The sequence below is a fragment of the Perca fluviatilis genome, chromosome 24 (genome assembly GCF_010015445.1).
Source record: "Perca fluviatilis chromosome 24, GENO_Pfluv_1.0, whole genome shotgun sequence".
In the NCBI taxonomy this organism is placed as follows: domain Eukaryota; kingdom Metazoa; phylum Chordata; class Actinopteri; order Perciformes; family Percidae; genus Perca; species Perca fluviatilis.
This window is the reverse complement of record NC_053135.1, coordinates 11,505,519-11,523,278: the sequence shown is the minus strand read 5'-3', so window position 1 is coordinate 11,523,278 and position 17,760 is coordinate 11,505,519. Positions and strand designations below refer to the sequence as shown.

Here is a 17,760-nt window from a genome sequence, read left to right as displayed (position 1 = left end):
TTCAACAAATTCCTTTAACTTTATCATTGTGAGCATGTTAGCATGTTGACATTAGCATTTATCAAAGTACAGCCTCAAACGTAGCAACAAGCATGACTGTAAATACTTTTAGTCTTGTTTGAGTCCAACTGGCAAATCATGAAGTTTAATAACGCAATAATGCAGGTGAACTAGCATCATAAATCTCCATCATAAGATTTCTTCCAGGATTTGAAATTTCCATGCTACAGTGCCACAAATCTGAGACTGATTGATGAATTTCCAAGTCCACTTTTCATTTTCAAAAACGTAGGCCTCATGAGTTTTCCTTTCCTTTTCTCAAATATAAAACCCGTCATTAATGCACCAAATTCAAAGTATGTCTACGAATTAAAACACAGGCAGGCACAAACTGAATGTATTACCATTTTATTAGCATTATCTGTTAATTAGGCGTGACAGTAGTCTGCAAGCTAGGACAGGAAAACGCACCTAAAAAAAACAAATATGTTGAAGGCTTTTCATTTTTCAACACATACAATACAGTACAAAACACTGATAACGGAGCAAATCTGAGCTAAGTCAAAATTAGTAAAGCAAAGTCACCGGCACTCCAGTTGACGTCTACTGAATAGCTACGAGGAAAAGGGAGCCTGATTTTTTTACTTCACCTACAAATTATCTGCAGTTACACCCTCAGCAAGCTGGATTCTATCATTTAATCCTTTCTGGTGGTTAAGATTTCATCAAATGAACTAGAGACACATACACACGGAAAGATAATATATAGCTTACTCAGATGTTCTTTGTTCCCAAGTACTTTTACAGTTTTTGTTTCATGACGCATTATATCTGGGCCATGTCAGGAAGCTCTAGCTCCAGCTCGGTGAGGTACTGGCTGCAGTTGGGGTCGCCCCTCACAGTAGGGGCTGATGGGATAGGTCGGCCAGTGTGAGGGTTGACGCACCAACACTCGCCCCTCTGACCGTGGAGAGACATCTTGCACTGAAACACAAAATGCAGTGTTGTTCGTTTCAGCATGTTTAAACGTCGTTTTAGATACTTGTGACAACCCCGAATATGCATGTTTGTACAAAAATATGCTGCAAAAGGTCATCAGCTTTACAGAGCACGTGTTTTATTTAGATCCCCTTTCTTTTCTACATATTTCTGTATTTAAATACATGTATTTGGAATTAGATGCTCTATTAAGCATCATCGAAAATCATTATTGTGTTACTTTTACCAATTGTTACATAGGGATTTTCTTTTTAGTGTGTGTGTGTGATTGTGTGTGTGTGTGTGTGTGTGTGTGTTCTTGTTTAACTACATTCGTGGGGTCCACAAACTGGGAGTCCAGTATAACTTTAAAGGGCTGTTTGAGGGTTAAGACTTGGTTTTAGGATTAGGGATAAAATTAGGTTATGGTTAGGGTAAGGGTTAAGGTAAGGGGCTAGGGAATGCATTATGTCAATGACGGGTCCCCATAAAGATAGTGCCACAAACCTGTGTGTGTGTGTGTGTGTGTGTGTGTGTGTGTGTGTGTGTGTGTGTGTGTGTGTGTGTGTGTGCGTGCGCACGGGGGCGTCGCGTGTGTGTGTGTGTGTGTGTGTGCCTCCTCCCTCTCTTTCCCAGGTTGGTGATTGCTAAGTGAGCACACCTGTGTTCAGCTACCTGTATAAAGGAGAGGAAAACCCACCTCTTCAGCCCTTCCAGTACTTGCAATGTATTGTTGTGCTGGCTAGCAGCAAACAGTGCTGTCCAGAGCATATGCAAGTAGGTTTTCCTCAAAAGGAGGGTGTCTATCTTGTTTGCCTCCCATCCTTCCTTCAGTTACTTTTTACAGCAATGGTAACTCTCTGATTTATAGGGTAGTACCACTATATTAAGGATGTAGTGTAAGATAAAACAATATAAATACACTAGTTTGACAAATGTAGTACTTCAAGGGGTAACTATATGACTCCGTTTTATTTTGCTGTGAAAACGCAACCCATTTTTGTCCAAATTGGTGGTTATGATGCTTTACCCACCTTTTCTCCTCTAAATACTTGGATACAATCAGGTGGCTACTCCCTCTCAGCCTACCACCCTCTAACCCAAAAGGCCTGGAGTCACCTGTTTGAGATTATACTGCCCCCTCTTGTCGCAGTTGGGGATGTGCAGGGCATACAGGTCTTCCAGGGGACCTCGGTTATCTCTGAAGGGCATCTTAGATATCCTCTCCAGGATCTGGTCGAGCTCCTGCTGACACTGAGTCTTGGAAAAACAGCCAAAACCACAACACAAGTCACATTCACAGGCCCGTATAGCGGCGTTAGAGTCATCAGGTTTCTGTTATAGCGGCGATAAAATGTTCTGTACAAATTATTCCATTCATTCTAACTTTTGTGCACAGAAATCACTTTTTCCAATTATTATTATTTTTTTAAAATAAAGATCTGACCATTTTTATATCACTTCTTTGTTTTTATTTAAAAAGAATCACAAATCTGAGTAAAATCCATGAACACAGCAGAAAAGTTGTGTTTGCAAGGCAATCAACACATTTTTGCTACATCCTACATAAAATCTCATATAAAAGGAACATATACACACACACACACACAGAGATTCAGGCAAACATTCACATAATAAAGGTAAGGAGCTTTCTGTAACGAGCAAATTAATCATGTTTTCTTGCCGGTAATGAATAACAAGTCCGGCCAGTGACCTCAGGTTTACCTCACAATTTCACAGAGCCAAATATATCTTGTTGAGACAGTTACAAGTTTCTGGTAGAGCAATAACCGTTAATGTTTTTTATGGTGGATGGAAAATATCACGATGCCGGTTAGAAATGATGGTGAGTCCCACAGAGCGGGTCAGGTGTATTTAAGGTCAGTAAATATCTGCCTTTTGAATAAAGGGCATTAGTTTGTGGGAGTGTTGAATGGAAGAAAAATGAAAGCCTTGTCTTTGTGCCATGACTGTTTTTATCCCCTTAAAATTATTGTTTTTGCTGTATTTCCTTCTCAGGCTTTGAAATGAATTCAAAGTGCCTACCATTAAGCATTAACTGCACTGAATGATATTAAAATATGGCAATAAAAGACTTCGATGCAGCATCCAAACATCACCAGCTGCTTTAGTTCCAGAAGGAGGCGGCGCTGCACTCCTTATATTTCTTCCCTCAGTAGTGTGAGGAGTTAGTTAGTGTACTGTAGTCTTTTCTACACTAACACATATAAAGGGTGTTTACAAAAAACAATAGCACTACCTATACATTATTATCTTTAGTCATTATTATGACATGTATGTATTGCAGATATTTCTTTTCTGACAATAGACTTTTTCACGGCAAACGTAGTAGGAAAAGCACAGGTGTATTCAAAACCATCAATGATGGCTGCATTCCACTTAGGAGAGGCCCTGGTATTGGGCATGCTGACTCACTGAAATAGCTTACTGGGACACTTGATGGAATTGAGCCATCGTTAAGGTTATCAATTTTATCAATGCCTGCAACTAGGACTACAGTTGAAAATTAGCCGACTGGCTAACACTGGCGCGTTTACAGAAATGTTGATTAATGTGCATTGTCCTAATCAAAATAAATAATTCTTAAATTCTTAGCTGTGCTTTTCCTACTATGACAAGTCAAAATGTCTGCTGTGAAAAAGGTCCATAAAACACCTCTGGTCACCCACACACTGCTTTGTGCTTTCTAATGGTTTAGTCTTGTGATGAGCCCATATATTGTATCTGTGCTGATACCGATCGTATGTAATTGATCGGTATCAGATGTAATCCATCAAATGCAATACTGGTTTCATTTTCAAAAAACACCAAATTTTTGTCATACTGCACATTGCTGCAGCTCCTCTATTCACCCTGTGTGTTGAGCTCTCCGTTTTAGCTACAGAGTGAGGCATCACACTTCTGTTCCATCTTTGTTGGGAGTCTCACATGCGCAGTACCTAGGTAAGGACTACTAGCCAGTCAGAAGCAGTCTAAGGCGGGTCCTGACAAGCACGCTAGTTTGATCTATAACAAACCCACTTAAGCCGATAACCTATGACTTTGGCTCAGCTGTACAACCTAGACGGGAGCAAGACGTTTCAGTGTTGTAAGTTATTTAAATATTAACAAATTAGTCTTTTCATACATAATGTTTTGATTCTGTCACTGTCTCCTGGACATGGTGATACAACTATGTGAACTCTTCGGGCCTCTGCTCTTACTAGTTTGGTTTGAGGGTGTGCCACACTTAGCAGCTAGGCGAGCATTATAACGTGTGTTACAAAATGTGTACGTTCAAAGGTTGTTTTAGCCGTGCAACAGAAAACTCCGGTTGGACAGATAGTCTAGCTAGCTGTCTGGATTTACCCTGCAGAGATCTGAGGAGCATTTAACCATAGTCCTCATAAATCCACCGGAGTTTAAAATGCCAACACAAAGGAAGTCCAACGCAACGGATATCCGGCCTAAATGAGTGAAATCTAGCGGAATTTCCGTCAGCAACGGAGCAATCCCAGAAGTGGAACGTTGAGGATACAGACTACCAAGAATCAAGTGACAGGGGGAAAAAAAGAAAAAAAAGCGCTTGCCTCACCTGTTTGGGCCGTGCAGGTTTCACCTCCTCCACCTTGTTGGTCTTCATCTTGGTCTTCATCTCCTGTCTGTGCTGGCGCACAGCGCTCTCTTTGGGTCCCAGCCAGGTGGTCTCTTTGCTGGGCTTTCGGATGGCCGGGATCTCACTCACACCCTGCTCAGGCAGCGCCTCCACAGCCTCGCCTGCAGTTGTGGAGACACAACAAAAAATTCGATGAAAAACTCTAAACTTAAGGATCCCAAATTTCTACTGCATCAATTCATCGATCGAAAAAAAACGTGACACAACAGTGTTGCCAACAGAGAAGGAAAAAAACATTGGGCAGGACAGGATTTGATGTCTTGCTCAAGGACACTTTGATGGACATATTGACTGCTAAAAGCTTTAAACCTGTGACTTTTCAGGACTGTCTCTCATGTGCACTAATCCCGCCCTGTTGCCCTCCTGCTGTCATTTTGGTAATGGATAGAGCCTTTTAGAGCCTGGAAGGGAGCTGAAAGCTTTAAACTGCATAGATCATTTGTCAAAGCGACAAAGTTAGTGGCCTGCTCCGCTAAAAAGTATTTTTTTTGGAAATTGAGGAGAATACTATGGAGAGACAATTAAGATTCTATGTAAATAGCTGTGTAATTATTTACTGTATTGAACTGTAATTAGGTAACTATGGATGTGATAAGTGCCATGTATGTCAAACGAAGTTTTGGTAAGTAATGATTTCATTATTAAGGGGTAGGATTAAATAAGTTTATACTTCTTCTTACTCCTTTTCGTGCATATAAATCAAGGAAATTCTCTAATGAAATTAATTCTGTTGTCTCTTTCTTTTTGTCTATTTGGTTGGGTGTGTTTTCAACAACTGCTGTTGTCTTTTTTATGTTGACTTTTACATGCTCGAAATGAAAAAATATAACGCAAAATAGTTTCGCCTTGCCTTGAGTAGTAGTGAAGATGAGAGGGTTTGAATGGGAGTGAAATGCCAAACACAATTTTCTGATATTTTTTTTTTCCCCGACGTCCCTCCCACTGCGTCCGATGATAATTACATAAATAAAACTTGTGGAAGGTTCGTCAGCTGTAGCTCACCCCTGCACCCTCCAGGATATAACAGCTAGCCCGTGAGCTGAACTCTCTCTTCAGCCGGCAGTCACTCTGCATTTCTCTCTTTTCATTTAGGCACAATTCAAGGCCTCTAGAGCAAATAGCTCACATCCACGCTTTGCTCTCATTGCTGACATTGCTAATTTCCTCTCCCTGTTGTTTATTAGCTTTAGGTTCAAATTTTGTACAATTGTATTTCTTGTGTTTGTGACATTTTTATTACTCAATAGTCACAACAGACATTTTCCCTAAAGATAATGTCGGGGTGGTGGGGGTGGGGGGAACAAGCTCTGACGTGTCCAAAGTCCAACCCCCCACCCTTTTAAAGTGCTCTAAAAAAGCATCAGCACAATCAATGAGTCACTACAAACCATTCCTTTCTCATAGAGCGAAGTAACCACATGCAGCTCCGTTAACAAGCTTGAGGGCTGAGAAAAAGTTGGCCACTGCTGAACTTTAGTCACAGTTAGGTTTCCATGGTTGCTTTTTTCCTAACTGGTGTGATTTAATTTCATGAGCAGATGTTAAAAGCGGTGATATACTGTAAATGAAAAAAATCATCGGGGATTTACACTTTTCAAAAAAGGACTACTTGATGAATTCAAGCTAAAATGAGGCTTTCTTAGACCTGATCCCAGTCGGGGCAAGGTCAAAATGATTGGGTATCAATACATCTAATACTTAAGACTCTTAGCTATCACCTCTGATCACCTTGTGCGTCATAATCATCACAGACACGTCACAGTGTGAATTGTGGTGCAGTGGAAAATGACCAAAATGGTTTAGAATTTCATATATGTGAACCTCTGGCCTAAATGCTAAATTTAAAGGATGTTATAATGTGAAAATTCAGCCCAAAATACATTATATCTTAGTTTAAAACCAGTGAAGTTCAAGCATTTCACATCAGTGGTTCAGACCTGAAATACAATAAATAGGCAACTTACAGTGTCCTGAATAAAATAAAATAAAAATACACTTAAAGAACAAGGAATTCATATTTAGTCACGTAGCAAACTTCCCACTGCCCTTTACCAGCAACAAATGCATTGCATGTCACAACAGCTGAGTCCCTGTGGCCATCTAGTAATTCCTCCAGGCGGTTTTCATTCAGTTTGACCGTCTCCTCTCTCCTTGGAGTCTTGTTAAACATCAACCTAAAAAAAAAAACATATCGTCCAACAGATGGAGCAAACAATGTGAGAGGCCATCAGGTCCAACCCATCATGTTGTTTCTGACAACAGAGCATACTTAGGGGTTGAGGGTTGACAGGGAGGGAGTGGAAAAGGAGTGTCATTTCCAAAACAGCTGATTTTAGACCAAAAGAAAATGTTTCATGATGCCCCAGAAAGCAACATGATCACATATCAGCTCAGTTTAGCTAGCCAGAGTATGTGAATATGCAGAATACATGTCAGAAAAGTGATTTTTTTTTTTTTCACTGATTTTCAGTTGAGCGTGTATTTCTTGTACGCAGGACCTCGCTTGACACCCGAAGGACAGAAGGGGAAATAAGCAGACAGACAGTAGAGAAGGTCAAATAGTGGGCCAGTAAGTGGATAGTTTACAGTTATTCAAGGGCAAAAGCTGTAACGTGCAGACTTGTAGAAAGGCGCGCTGAGAGAATGAAAGTGAGTGTGTGTTACTGGTGGTGGTGGACTGGAGAGGCATTCTCTGCGCTCTGCAAGAGGTAAATTTGCCATCCGGTTGTAGAATATGATTACAAAAGGCCTAAGAGAGAACGGGAGAAAGGAAATTCCAAACGAAGCAATAACAAGGTGCTGGCGCCTTTTGCCATCAGATAGATCTGGTGTTGTTGGACTTCAGTTCCCCTTATGACGCTACACTGTGCTTTTCTTTGAAGGCTGAGTTTCTTTCCAAAAAGGGGCAAAAGTCAACTGAAATCAGGTGTGTGCTCTCATGGGTGGGTGTGTGGGTGTGTGTGTGTGTGTGTGTGTGTGTGTGTGTGTGTGTGTGTGTGTGTGTGTGTGTGTGTGTGTGTGTGTGTGTGTGCGTACACAAGTGGCGCAGATAAACACACGACACAAAACACTGGCGGCTGGGGTGCCTTTTGCTTTGCTGTCTTACATAATCCCCACATTATCCACGTGCAATACCATCACTCCCTCTATTCTAAGGAAACCTGAGATGTTCACTCAAACACACAGTCTGATCGCATATAGATACACACATGAGCGCACAATTTGTACGCAGCGAAATCAGCGATCTCCCTGTCGAATGTACACACACACTAGGCGCTAGGCCTCTGCAGTCCAAGCCGTTCCACAGCGGTGGGCTTGGGATCAGCAGTATCAACAGAGCGGCAGGCCTACTGTCCAGTCTACTGCTTGAGTTAATCCCCACACAATGGCCCGAGAGGCTTCCTTTCTATATCTGATTCATGTCGAATTCCCAGATGGCACGTAGGCCAGAAGTGTCATATCTGATTGTCTAGATTCTGGTCAACTGAGCAAATGGCAGACTTGGCCGGGTGGTGGAGAATGGAAAGGTTGAAAATGGAAAGATCGGACCACATCAGCATTCTCGCTCCATCCTATTTCCACAGATACAAAATAGCCCCGTCTTTCATTATAAGACAAACTCATGGATGTGATGCCTTTCTTATATCTCGCCGTGCAGTTTGAAGGGATGATGACTGGTTAGCTTAGCTCACCAAAGTTAGTGGATGTCAATGGGATCAAGAAGCAGCTTCTCTCAAAGGTAGAAAAACCCTTATTTTCAACGGGTAGCGTAGTTTCATATCATTTCGTAGAGAGGAACTGAAATGTGAAATTTGTCTACAGGCAACGACACAATTCAACAATTATGGAGTTTTACATAATAAATAAATATTTAATGAATATTTACTTGGGTTTAAATGGAGCAGTTATTCTAAGGAAATTCCCCCTGGAGATCAACAACTGCTTATAAACTCAACACAACTTAACTATTATAACTTGTTAAGTTATGTTTTAGTTTTTGGATTGGAAAGCTGATATATTTTCAAACTTTCATAAGCCAAAGGTGTTTTGTTTAACAGTTTGTATGTACTTGATTCCATTGACATCCAGGTATTCAAGATGTACACAAATACATCAGGAAAGCACCAATCTGACTCTGGATAGGAATAGTATTCACCCAAAACTGAACTATCCCTTTAAATGTCGGAATGTGGAAATCTTCTCTGAAGATCTTCTTCTTCTGAAAAAGTCTCCTCTCTCAATATGGCTTTTAACGCAGCTCTGAGGTGTGAAATAGGTTGTGCGCCACTTAAGAAGTCGATGAAAGGCACTGCGAAGAGTAGCTGTAGTCTATCATCCATTGCGAGGTCGAGTGGGACTGTTTTCCTAGAAACACAAACTCAGCAAAGTGCAGATATGTTTACCTTCCAGGCTTTCTGGCCCGCAACAGTCATCTAAAAGCAGGCTTTGGACAGGCTCTGGCACGTATGTGCACACTCCGGCATCCAAGGCCAGGCATCTCGCTCTCTACCGGCACCGCTGGGTGAACTCTCGGGGCGATTGTACAGGTCCTAAACTAGGACACGAACTGAGGCAAGCTGGAACACATCGAACTTGTACAGTAGGGCATCACATTCAGCTACCACTGACAGTCATTCCCAACCACTGTGGGAGAGATATGTGGGATGTGAGTGGACAGAGAGGGCTAAACTGCTTGGGGTTATCCTATAGATAACATCATCGTATAGAGGACTATTTTATCCTGCAACTAAAGTTAGAGCAGAAAAATAAATTGAAATTAAAGTGAGGTTGCATGGTTTTAACCAGTACAAAATTAAGGCAACAACAAGAACAACATGAGAATTAGACCAGGCACCAACAATTCCACCTTATTTTTTCTTAGAAATGAAAAGTCATTAGGTAGGAAGGGATTTGTAATACAACTTTTTAACTAATTAGACTAATACCGCCAGGATAAAATATAAAATCCTATTTTCATTTATCACTAGCTTTTGAAAACCACTGAATAAAAGAAGCATTCAGAGACTACGATTGCACATCAACGAAGAAAACAGGTCCTATTTTGCAAATATTAACATTTCCATTAGAGCCCAGCTGATAAAGGATTTTTAAGGCCGATATCGATACAAATATTTGGTGATTTAAAAATCCGATATTCCGATATATCGGCCGATATATAAAAAAATAAAAGATAAATCCAGAAACGCGTAAAAAAACATAAACAGATTTCCCTAACATTAGTTATTTGTAGTTATTTATGAGTCCCCACTAAAATAATATGATAATGCAGTTTAAAAAATAAACTTGTTTGTTTAACTGTCACAACAGAACAGAGGAACATCAACATATATTACAGTTCTGATAAATAAAATATATAAAAATACAAACTTAAGATATGAAACTTAAAGGGTTAAACACGAGTGTTGCCAACAGGGACGTTGTAGAGCGCCCTCTGATGGACCAACTATACAAAGCCAACTCATAACATGGTTGAATGGTGTTTCGTCCGTTTTTATTTTAATTTTTAAATATTCATTTATCGGCCATTATAAACGCTGATACCGATAGTTTGGAAAATGCCTAATATCGGCCGATAATATCGGCCCGCCGATATATCAGTCGGGCTCTAATTTCAATCCATAATGTGAGCAGCTACTAAACATCCCTTCTTAGAACCTATTTTGGTGGGGAACAATGCATCCTGGCACGTTTTGCACATGGTGCATTCTGCAAATTCATCAATGTGTACAGCCAACATCTTTCTCAACCATGTAGAGAACCACGAAATGTGTAATGACATTAAAGGATGTATTCTATTGACTTTGGTGGTCCCAAAATGTTACCAGTAGCACCACAGAGAGTTTGGCATGTTTGTTTTTTAGTGACATATTTTAACAACTATTGTATTTGATATTTGGTACAGCTATTCATGCTGCGCAGTGGATAAATCCTAATAACCTTGAGGATCCCCCCCTCTAGCTCCACCATGCCTACACAAAAGTGAGAATTAAGAGGGTGCATGGAGGCTCTGAAGACACGGCAGCAGACTCCACCCTCATGACCATTGTTAGGAGGAGGATAAGGGAATCATTGATAAGACCGCAATCATGTTGTTGTGCACGTAAACAAAGATTTTGCACATGTCCTGCTCTGCAAGCTATTACAAGTCAAGTGCGATTCTATATGATGGAAGGGGTCTTTTCCATTTCTTTTTTTTTTTTTTATCTCGCCCAGTAAACTATTAAAACAAGTTAAGAAACTATCCCCTGTCTATGCAACGGCCTACGTCCCCTTCCCCTCCAGTGTCAGTAGCATTTCAGACACTGTTTGTATTGTCTTAAATCACCCTTGACCAAAAAGGAGGGTGGGAAGTTATTCTGGATCTCAATAGGCACGAGGAGATTCTTGGCACGGATGCCCCTGTTTTTGGAGAAGCCTAAGGGTGGAGGTGTGGGGTGGGATTATCTCTGAGCTATTTCAGTCCTGTGGGCTCTGTCTGGATGCCCCCGCAGGTACACAGGAATGCCCCTTGTTAGCTAACAATGTTATTTCAGCGACCAGATGGCACAGGAGTTTTCCACTTTTCTTTCCACCTCATTTATGCTCTTCGTTTTCGACTTTTATAACGGCATTGATACAAACGACTTTTCATTGTCAACATGTAAAGCTGACTGGATAGCTTTGGGCAAAATTACCACACAAACAAAATGTTATTTTGAAGATGAATAACCAAGTCTTTAATAAAGAATAGGCAGCATCACTTTTTTTTTTTTTATTCGTGTGACCTTCATGCAACCGACTATGGACTCTGTTTGGGCTTTGTTAATCAGCCTGTTCCCTATCGAGGTCACATATGGTTTGATCCCAGCCAAAACAATTACCCGAAACGCCCATCCAGTCCTTTATTGGGGCCAGGTTTCTGTGGGAACAGAATATCAAGTCATACTGTGCATTAACAGAGAATGTAGTGGGGAAGTTGTGGGTGTTAGTTTGGAATAGGGAGACATTTCAGCTCAAAATGAATGAAATTGAAATAAAAATCTACTTAATTTTTTTAAATGACCCATTTTAATCAGTGTCTGGGTTCCTAAGGGAGTATCTTAGGGCTGCACAATATGACCTAAAATCACGATTAAATTGCACATTTTACCTCAATAACGATAAATGAACGACAATTAATCACGTTGTTCTAAATCATCTTTTCTGAAGCCAAAATGTTTCCAGACGTTGCTCAGTTAACTCGGACTCAGGGTTTGAGTTATCCTCCATTATGCTTTCCGTGCGGCTGACTGGTCCGGGCGAAGTCACGTGACTACACGTGCAGTAGAATGTTTTTAAGAAGAAAGTAGGCATATCAACAGGAATAAATTATCAAAATTATCGTTATGGGAAAAATACGTCGATAACGGCTTCAGAATTTCGATGTCGATACATTTTTTCATCTTCCAGCGCTAGAGTATCTTATTTAATCCTCCTGTTTTCACCACATCCCATGTCCATCCCATGATACTCTACCAAACCATGAGTAACCAGAGTGCACAGGATTTGGTTTTGGTCTTTTATTCAACTTACAACCAAGTGCAATTTCATATTTTCATGTTTACAATTCAGACGTTCTGGTGGATACACGTGTTTGCGTGGTCCCATGGACCACAGAAACATTACAGGCTATTTGCTGAATTAGGAGTACTGTCACATCTGCATCTTGTAGCCCTACTTATAATACACTAAAAATCGTATGCACTTTCAAAGACTTTGATGTTTGATATAGCAAATTGAAATGTGAGTCTTTCATAAGTGAACTTTCAGTGTGGCCTGATAAACTTCCTGCTGAGCTAAACAAGACCTCACTGCATTTTGAAATGGTTCAACGTACTCTGGGGAGTTCATTTCGAAGAGATTTATAAAAGCAATTTCTGTTACTGAATTACTAATATGCTGTAATCAGTTGCTTTGATCAATTAAAACAGGGAACAAAACTCGCCTGTGGCCTTAAGGACCAGAGAAGAAAATAAGCCAGCGCGGCGCCAGTACATATCATCCAATCAGTTTCATTAAAAACAAACAAAAAACAAAATTAGGTCATTGTTCCACTTTTTCAAAGCTTCAACTGACAATTTCTTTTCCTATTTGGTATTGTGTCCTGTAGGTGTATCAGTGTTATTTAAACAAGAACTCCACTGATATTGTTTTTCTTCATAATGTAACCTTGCATCATGAGCCTAATCAAGTCTTTTGGGTTGAGTGCAAATAACCAAAAACTGAATTTGTATCTTCCACACACATTTGTAATCTCCCATTCCCTCTCCTCTGGCTGATTTCCACCTCCCTTACTTTCCCCAGGTCTTTTCTCTCACATGATCATTCTGGGGCCGAAAGAATATTGGCTCTGACCTTTGAGCTCTTTAGTTGTTTGTAGTGCTGATCCAGGAGTTTGCAGGGATTTTACTGCTGCTGTCATTGCAAGTTGCGATGGATAAGACCATGAGATTAATATTTATTAATTGCTGTAAAGTGTGACTTATGCTTCTGCGGAGGCTTTACGCAGAGCTTTCGCCGAAGCCTACGTAAGTGGCCTGAAGTTTATACTTGTGTTTTGGTGTGTGCGTCAATCTCTTTAAGAGAATAGCAGGGTCGGCATGTGTGTGTGTGTTTGTGTGTGTGTGTGTGTGTGTGTGTGTGTGTGTGTGTGTGTGTGTGTGTGTGTGTGTGTGTGTGTGTGTGTGTGCGTGTGTGTGCGTGTGTGTGTGTGCTTCGACTCTAGAGGCGTAGTATTTTCTGACCACGGTGGGAAATCTGTAGCAGGACAAGTTAACCCTCTCCTTGATTTCATGTTGTTCATGGAGAAAGTGAACAAGCAAATGAGTCGGGGAAAATCCAACGCTACCGAGCCACGGTGTGACGTTTAGTTCCATTTTTTCGAGAAGTGCAAGTGAGCTACCGAGGAATGTATGAAATTGTATGCATTTACAGCTCATGTTGACTTGATCACTGCACTTTCCATTCACCTCAGATCACCTTCGTTTGCCTAATCATTCTGACTTTCACTGCATCCTCATGCGATGCAGGGGACCAAGACCTACGGCCTAAGTTCCGTGCCTCCACGTACCCTCGTACGTAGCCACGGCATAGATTTAACGCAGAAGTATATATCACTCACACACTTCTATGAATCCCACCTCTAACAAGATGTAATCAAAATAGGGACGTTTTTTGAATTCTTCAAAGAACTGATTTATTCAGTGGTTTCATGCTGGCCTTTTTAATCAGACACTAACTCATAACTAATTATACTGATTTGAAATGTAACTTAACTTGTGTCCAATAGCTCTAGGTTGTGTTATTTGTGCCTGTGCCATTTAATTGGAATAAAATAAGCAGGAAGACAGGATGCTAGGATGTTGAGGCTTATAAACATCCGAGAGAAGCAGCTGCAATATTTCATCCTTTGATTCTTTGCCCAGGATGTCCAACCCGCTCAGGAGTCACTGCTCCCCATGCTCAACTCAATGCAACTACGTACTTAATTATTGCATTATAATCAGCCTTTTTTTTTCTGTCAATGCCGGGAATAAAGGAGATGCAGTGGATTGTAGCCAGAACGTTCAAGTTTGCGCTCAATCTTCCAACAGCCCCCGTGAGCTGAAATCTAGGGATGTCATTACTTTCTCTTTTTGCTGTGTATCTGAGAAGAATTTATGACAGGAAATCAAGTCTGTGTAGTCTCAAACTGGGCCAAACCACAAAGCAGGGGACTAACAGTTAGCATCTGTAACACCAACAATTTAAAAGAAAAAGGTTTTGCGGTATAGTATGAAAATCAAATGGCATAAATAGAAGGGAATTGGACAGAGCAACTCATTTTGAAGCTGATACAGTGGTATGGCTGCACTTCTACTTAGAAATTTGAATTATATTTCAGTTAGACCCAAGAAGAAGAAGAAAGCCCGGTGCTTCCTCTTGATAAAAAATATTTTCCTTTTGACGTTGAGAAAGCTGTACACTTCACTTCAACCACTCACTCTGTCTTTGTCAGGAATGACTCTTCCATCTGCAGCAAGGCTTTTATCCAGATCAACTTCAGCCTTTTAGAGCCTATTTCTAAGCTTTTGCTCTTTTTTGGACACATTTAATTAAATCTCAGACCTTTCAACCTGCAAAGCGAAGCCTGACCCAAACCCAATCAGTGACGGAAGAAACTGCCTTCTTGCAAGCAAGCCCTTACATGATGTGTCTGTGCATTTTGTTCACTTGTTTGCTCTTATGTAACTGTGCAATTCGTGCCTGTTTTACTGTTCGCTTGGTAGTGTCTGAAGAGGGCTACAGAAATAAAAAACTGGTTACATAAATGTGGAATTAAGTCATTATGATGGCTGCTTATTACATCACAGTTGTGTCGTGAAGCATTTTGGACCTTTTGTCAGTGTGCTGCCGGAGAGTCCTTACAGAGACCAGAGTTTACTCTGAATGCCGTCTCCGGTAGTTTCTCTACGTTCCAGGAGTTCGGTGCCAAAACAAACACGTGTCAGTCTGGAGGTAAACTTTGACAAAGCACGGATTTGGAAATGAGTAGAAATCACACGGCTCCACCGGTTGGCTCCACTGGACGCTCATTGACTGTGTGTGTTTGTAGCTTCAAAAATCAGCCAATTAATGAGGCTGTTCACTTTTCTTCTTCGCCGTGACCTGCCCTGATTTAAACACAAGCCACATGAGCTTTGTTGGCTCCAGGCTGTACCAAGCTTCATTGTGATCCTCTTGCACATATCCAGCTCAAGGTAGACAACCAAGTTAATGTAGTCACTGTCAACATCACTTTATAGCTACTTCTGGTCAAAGCCTAAAGTCCACTTTTCCAATCAATGCAGCATTCCTCCTGCTGTCTCCCTCTGTTTCTTTCTCTCCACTCCCCTGTGGAAATGTCAACATCAATACTATGATGTTTCAGTACAACTTCTGGGAATTTTTGCAGGCCACTACCTTGTTCTCTGTTACAGTGTTTTAAAGGCAGATTGGGGGGTATGGGGGGATTTTGGGAAAGAGTGGAGGGCCAGATGTTTGGAGCATAGCTGAGGTTAACTGTTCCTTTTGTTTCTCTCTCCCCAAATGCACACTAGAATGATTCACAACACTATAAACAGGTGTATGCAACACAGCCTTTAACATGAGTGTAAGAATACATCATGCAACACACATACAATAGGCTATTACTGCAGTAGAAGTTACACCTCAAATGCATAGTAAAGGACATGAGCAATGTAATGCACCATAATACATCTGACAAAGTGCTGGTTGTACAAACTTCAAGATTATTTCAAGTCTGTAGGTAGGCTAAATTCTGACGGCATAAGGTCATGGGGCTCTTAAAGGGCGCAAAATGTGTCTATCCTTTAAAGGATGCACTGCAGACTTCAAAGCACAACTGTGTGTAATTTCATACGAAAATGTCTGAGAAATAGCATCCACTAGTGCAAAATGGTTACACAGATTTGGGCTCAGCCTTCATGACAATGCAAAATTTCGACACTATGCCTCAGGCTGCAGTCTAGACAGTATCATTAAAAATTGATAGAAGAAAACCAGGTTTCCAGTAAACTGACTGACCGCTTGTTTGCTCCCGGTGCTCCTGGCTGTACGTGGTCGTCTCGGTGTCCACTTTGCGCCGGCATTGCCCCTGGCCCTGCACCAGTTGCTCCAGAGGAAGCTCCGAGTCTGGCGTCGGGTAGCATCGCAGACCGGTGGAGCACCTCGGGGTGTACACGCCGCACATCTCGCCCTCTTGCCGGGCGCACACGGGGCAACATCCGCAGCCCGGTTCGCGCACTATCTCTGCACAAGTCTCGGTGAGCCTTGGGCATAGCGCCTGGCGCTCCGCGGTGCAGCCGGGACAGCGGAACACCATCTCGGCCAGGGAGGCACCGGCGAGAGACGCACCGAGGATCAGCAAGCTGCAGCCCGCGTACGACAGCATTGTTAAAGGCATGAGGTTTTTGGTCATTATCATGGGGCGATGGAAGGCAATCCCAAGTGAAAAAAAGGGGGAAGAAATGTGTATGCGAACAGGTGAAGCCGGGGGCTGGGAGGTCTGCTGGGTCCTACAAATTCCCAGGTTTGCTCTTGGGGCCACATGTGGGGTGTTTATATGGGAACATCGGGAGACACTGGATTTACTTCAAATGCCTATTTTTTTTTTTTTAGATCTGCTGAAATGTTGTCAGTAAATTACACTAATTATGATAAAAATGTGTTTCTTTATTTTATCCTGGCATGGCCTAGAATGAGAATAAAGGTCTAATTAAGGTTAAATTGAATGCATTTTTAAGTTCAAAGAATATAGCAACCTGATTGGACATAATTACAAGCCCCTATAAGTAAACCAGCTGTAACTGCCTGTAATAGGGACACATTGACAGACCAAACCTATTCTTGATCAGACACAGATTCATGTCACTGTTAAAAGTCTTAATTTTGACCATAGTACATTACTGCAAATACAGACATATGTAAAATGTTATTTAAAAAAAAAACAGTGTGTGTAGCCTACAAGCTCAATACATGTTTTACTGTGTATATCTAGGTGTTCCATTTAGGTGTAATCATTATCATCACCATCATCATTTAATCTCCCTCTAGGTGACATCTTCTGCTGACCCTGACCCCTGACCTCTGCATTGGGCAGAGAACCTCCTTGATATTATAAATAAAACTGTTTTGCTGAACAGAATTTACAGAACTAGAGAGAAGATGTGAAACTTGAGCTTGTGCTCCAGTATCAAAAACAAGGCAGTAAATTATAGCTCCCTGGCTGGAAGACTCTACATTGCTATACATACTGTGGTGTGTTTGTTTCAATCAGCACAGTCCACCCCAACTCCCAGAATGCATAAATAAATAAACAATCAAACAAAAGTACTATGTGCAGAGCATTCCTTACATGGAAAGACCTTCCCACCGTGGCAGACATGTCCATTGACACTCAATTAAAACTTGCCAGCTGCTACCAACTTATATGCCTGTGTACAGTAATGCTACTGTGCACGTATTCAGCAATGTTTCCTATCGATCGGTGAGGCCAAGCCTTGAGGTGTCGTGCTTGCCCACCAAAC

General features: G+C 41.3%; 1 protein-coding gene across 1 annotated transcript; it reads right to left on the bottom strand.

The window, feature by feature from the left end:
• Window positions 1–392: 392 nt before the first annotated feature.
• igfbp2a (insulin-like growth factor binding protein 2a) lies at window positions 393–16,770 on the bottom strand. The gene is made up of 4 exons (XM_039792848.1): window positions 16,259–16,770; window positions 4,574–4,755; window positions 2,098–2,238; window positions 393–984 (listed from the first exon to the last, which is right to left on the bottom strand). The coding sequence occupies exons 1-4, from the start codon at window positions 16,656–16,658 to the stop codon at window positions 826–828; spliced, it is 882 nt and encodes a 293-aa protein (XP_039648782.1). The 5' UTR covers window positions 16,659–16,770; the 3' UTR covers window positions 393–825.
• Between the last annotated feature and the right edge of the window lie 990 nt (window positions 16,771–17,760).

Coding starts and splice junctions, on each gene's coding strand:
- igfbp2a (XM_039792848.1), bottom strand. CDS start 16,658: ATGATAATGACCAAAAACCTCATGCCTTTAACAATGCTGTCGTACGCG. Junction 4,756..16,258: donor GCACCGGGAGCAAACAAGCG/GTCAGTCAGTTT, acceptor CCACAACTGCAG/GCGAGGCTGTGGAGGCGCTG. Junction 2,239..4,573: donor AACCTGCACGGCCCAAACAG/GTGAGGCAAGCG, acceptor TGTTTTTCCAAG/ACTCAGTGTCAGCAGGAGCT.